General features: G+C 39.1%; 1 protein-coding gene across 1 annotated transcript in view; it reads right to left on the bottom strand.

Moving 5' to 3' along the window:
- Positions 1–2350, bottom strand: part of ADCY3 (adenylate cyclase 3) — a 68503-nt gene that overhangs the window by 8748 nt on the left and 57405 nt on the right. Inside the window, 1 exon segment of the mRNA XM_015812986.1 lies at positions 900–1313. Coding sequence (XP_015668472.1) covers positions 900–1313 — 414 coding nt within the window.

The following is a 2350-nucleotide window of genomic DNA, read 5'->3' as shown; positions in this document are numbered from 1 at the left end:
TTTTTTTTTTTTTTTTGCTGGAACTGGAGATAAACACCAGTTTCCTACAAAAAAAGTTTCGTAAACCATAGTCACGTGACTGCAGGACACTGCAAAAGGCCACAAATATGGACCAGTTGCCAAGAGCCCAAATTGTGATCACACAGGGTGGGAAGGTGTTGGAACTTCAAATATGGGTCCTAACTACCTTTGGGAGGGGGTCCTTCGTAATTTTGAATGGTCACTAAGCAACAGGTTATAAGTTAAGGACTAACTGTAGTCTGAGAAAGAGTGTCTGACATGTTAATTCAGCTGAATATAGTATGCAACTTCAGTTCTAACTTCAACAAGCAAGGAAAACTCATGGAAATTTAGGAGTATTTTACATATAGTTTCAAAGAGAAAAAATGCATTGGAGCAGAAGACAAAAAAAAGTTTTTAGGATTCTCTGCATCCAAAGCTAGTCTTCCTGAATTCAAAGAACAAAACCTTGCTACCTTGTTACCTTACTCTCCCTCTTTCTTCCAAATTCTTTATTTAAAAATTCCAGGCTTTGGAACCACAGATTCTTCATTCTGGAACCCACATCTAAATATATGAAACTGAATGGAATGCACTTTCTTGTACTATCTACTTTTATATTTTTATCCTGTCTTTCGGGAACTCAAGGTGGAACATACACAACTTCCTCCATGACAACAATCCTATGAAGAAGTTTGGGTTTAGAGTGAGCAAATGACCCAAAGTCACTCGGTGAGCTTCCATAGTTCCTGATTCGTAACCTTAACCACCTCAACCAATAGACTAGCATCTTCATTTCTTGTAACCTTCTCCTTCAATGAAATTTATGATATAAATCAGTCTATGGAGTCTCTTCATGTTACTATGTAAGTCTGACCTTTATTGATGATGTATCATACATTAAAATTAATTAAATAATTTAAAAGAGCAATGCATACCAAAAGTAACAAAATAGTGAACAAGTTATTATTAGCCTCTTTTCACTTCAGATATGACCTAAGCCCAATATTACCCTAAACACGCTCCCATGACATTTTCGACCTTGAAATTTCTTACATGTTCTCCTGGAATCGCTCCTGATCATATCTGTCAAAGATCTGTTGCCAGGCCAGAATGTTGACCACTCCCACTGCCCCTGTGATCATCAACATCAGAGTGAGCTTGACCATGTGGCTGACTTGCACCAGCATTATTGTTGCAATGAGTGCCAACACTGCTATGTAGCTGTAGTATTTGGGATTCTCTACACAACCACCTGGAAGCACTGCTGGAACTGTATTATTGACAATAGTGTAATACTGCTGGCAGCTGAGCTGTTGAAACAAAAGAAAAGGGGTTAGGCTGTCCTCTGTTTTCAAGAACCTAATTTTCCAGTGAAGAAAAAAAATGTTTCTAGCTAAAAATGTAATATCTGGAGAACTATTAGATACTAGCACATGGATACAGAAAACATTAAGTCTTTGGTGATCACCTAATATTTTTCCAATCAACATATGCTATGCCTACATACCACACCCCACAGAAAATCTTTGGTCACTCCTTTCTTTAGGTGCTATACATAATACACATAAGCACTAATCATGTCAAGTAGTTTCACTAACAGTCACTTCCTATTGTAGGGATAAATATCCCCACTTCTGTTTGTAAAATACATCACTGAACATTCTATATTTTAGCCCACAGTTGGTTAATGAACTCTACTCTGGTTTATTCACTTGTGATTCACTAAAACGCTGAAAATATGTTTTATGTTTGCTCTAATTTTTTCCAATGTGTGTCCCTGTACTCGGACAAGTAAATCTGGTGCAGAATACATACATTTAATATTTTAAGTTACAACCTCGCTTTCCTCTTCAACCCTTTATCTTTATTTATTGCTGGTTTTTTTCTAAAATCATGTGACTTCATACCCTAACAAGTTGAAGTGTGATTCATACCCACTGTAAAACAATCAGTAACAATAAATAACTAAAGCATCATATGCAATACAGTATTGAATGGTACAGTGGAAGACAGAACAACACAAAACCACACACAAAAAAAGATTTAGGTGTGCTCACAGCAGGTGACTGCAAAATAAGTAAACACTGTGGCAACTGTGAAGGCAAACAAAATTCTGGGGTGCATCACTAGAGGATCACCAGCAGAAAGGGGTGCGCTTCAAGGTGTTGACCATCATCTTTAAAGCGCTCCATGGCATCGGACCTGGATACCTTCGAGACCGCCTCCTGCCGCAGATTACCCCCCATCGACCTGTACGCTCCCACAGAGTGGGTCTCCTCAGGGTGCCGTCAGCCAGACAGTGCCGGCTGGCGACCCCAAGGGGGAGGGCCTTCTCTGTGGGAGCTCC

The sequence above is a fragment of the Protobothrops mucrosquamatus genome, unplaced genomic scaffold, assembly GCF_001527695.2.
Source record: "Protobothrops mucrosquamatus isolate PMUCROS unplaced genomic scaffold, P.Mucros_1.0 scaffold125, whole genome shotgun sequence".
Lineage (NCBI taxonomy): Eukaryota > Metazoa > Chordata > Lepidosauria > Squamata > Viperidae > Protobothrops > Protobothrops mucrosquamatus.
This window is presented reverse-complemented; position numbering and strand designations above follow the sequence as displayed.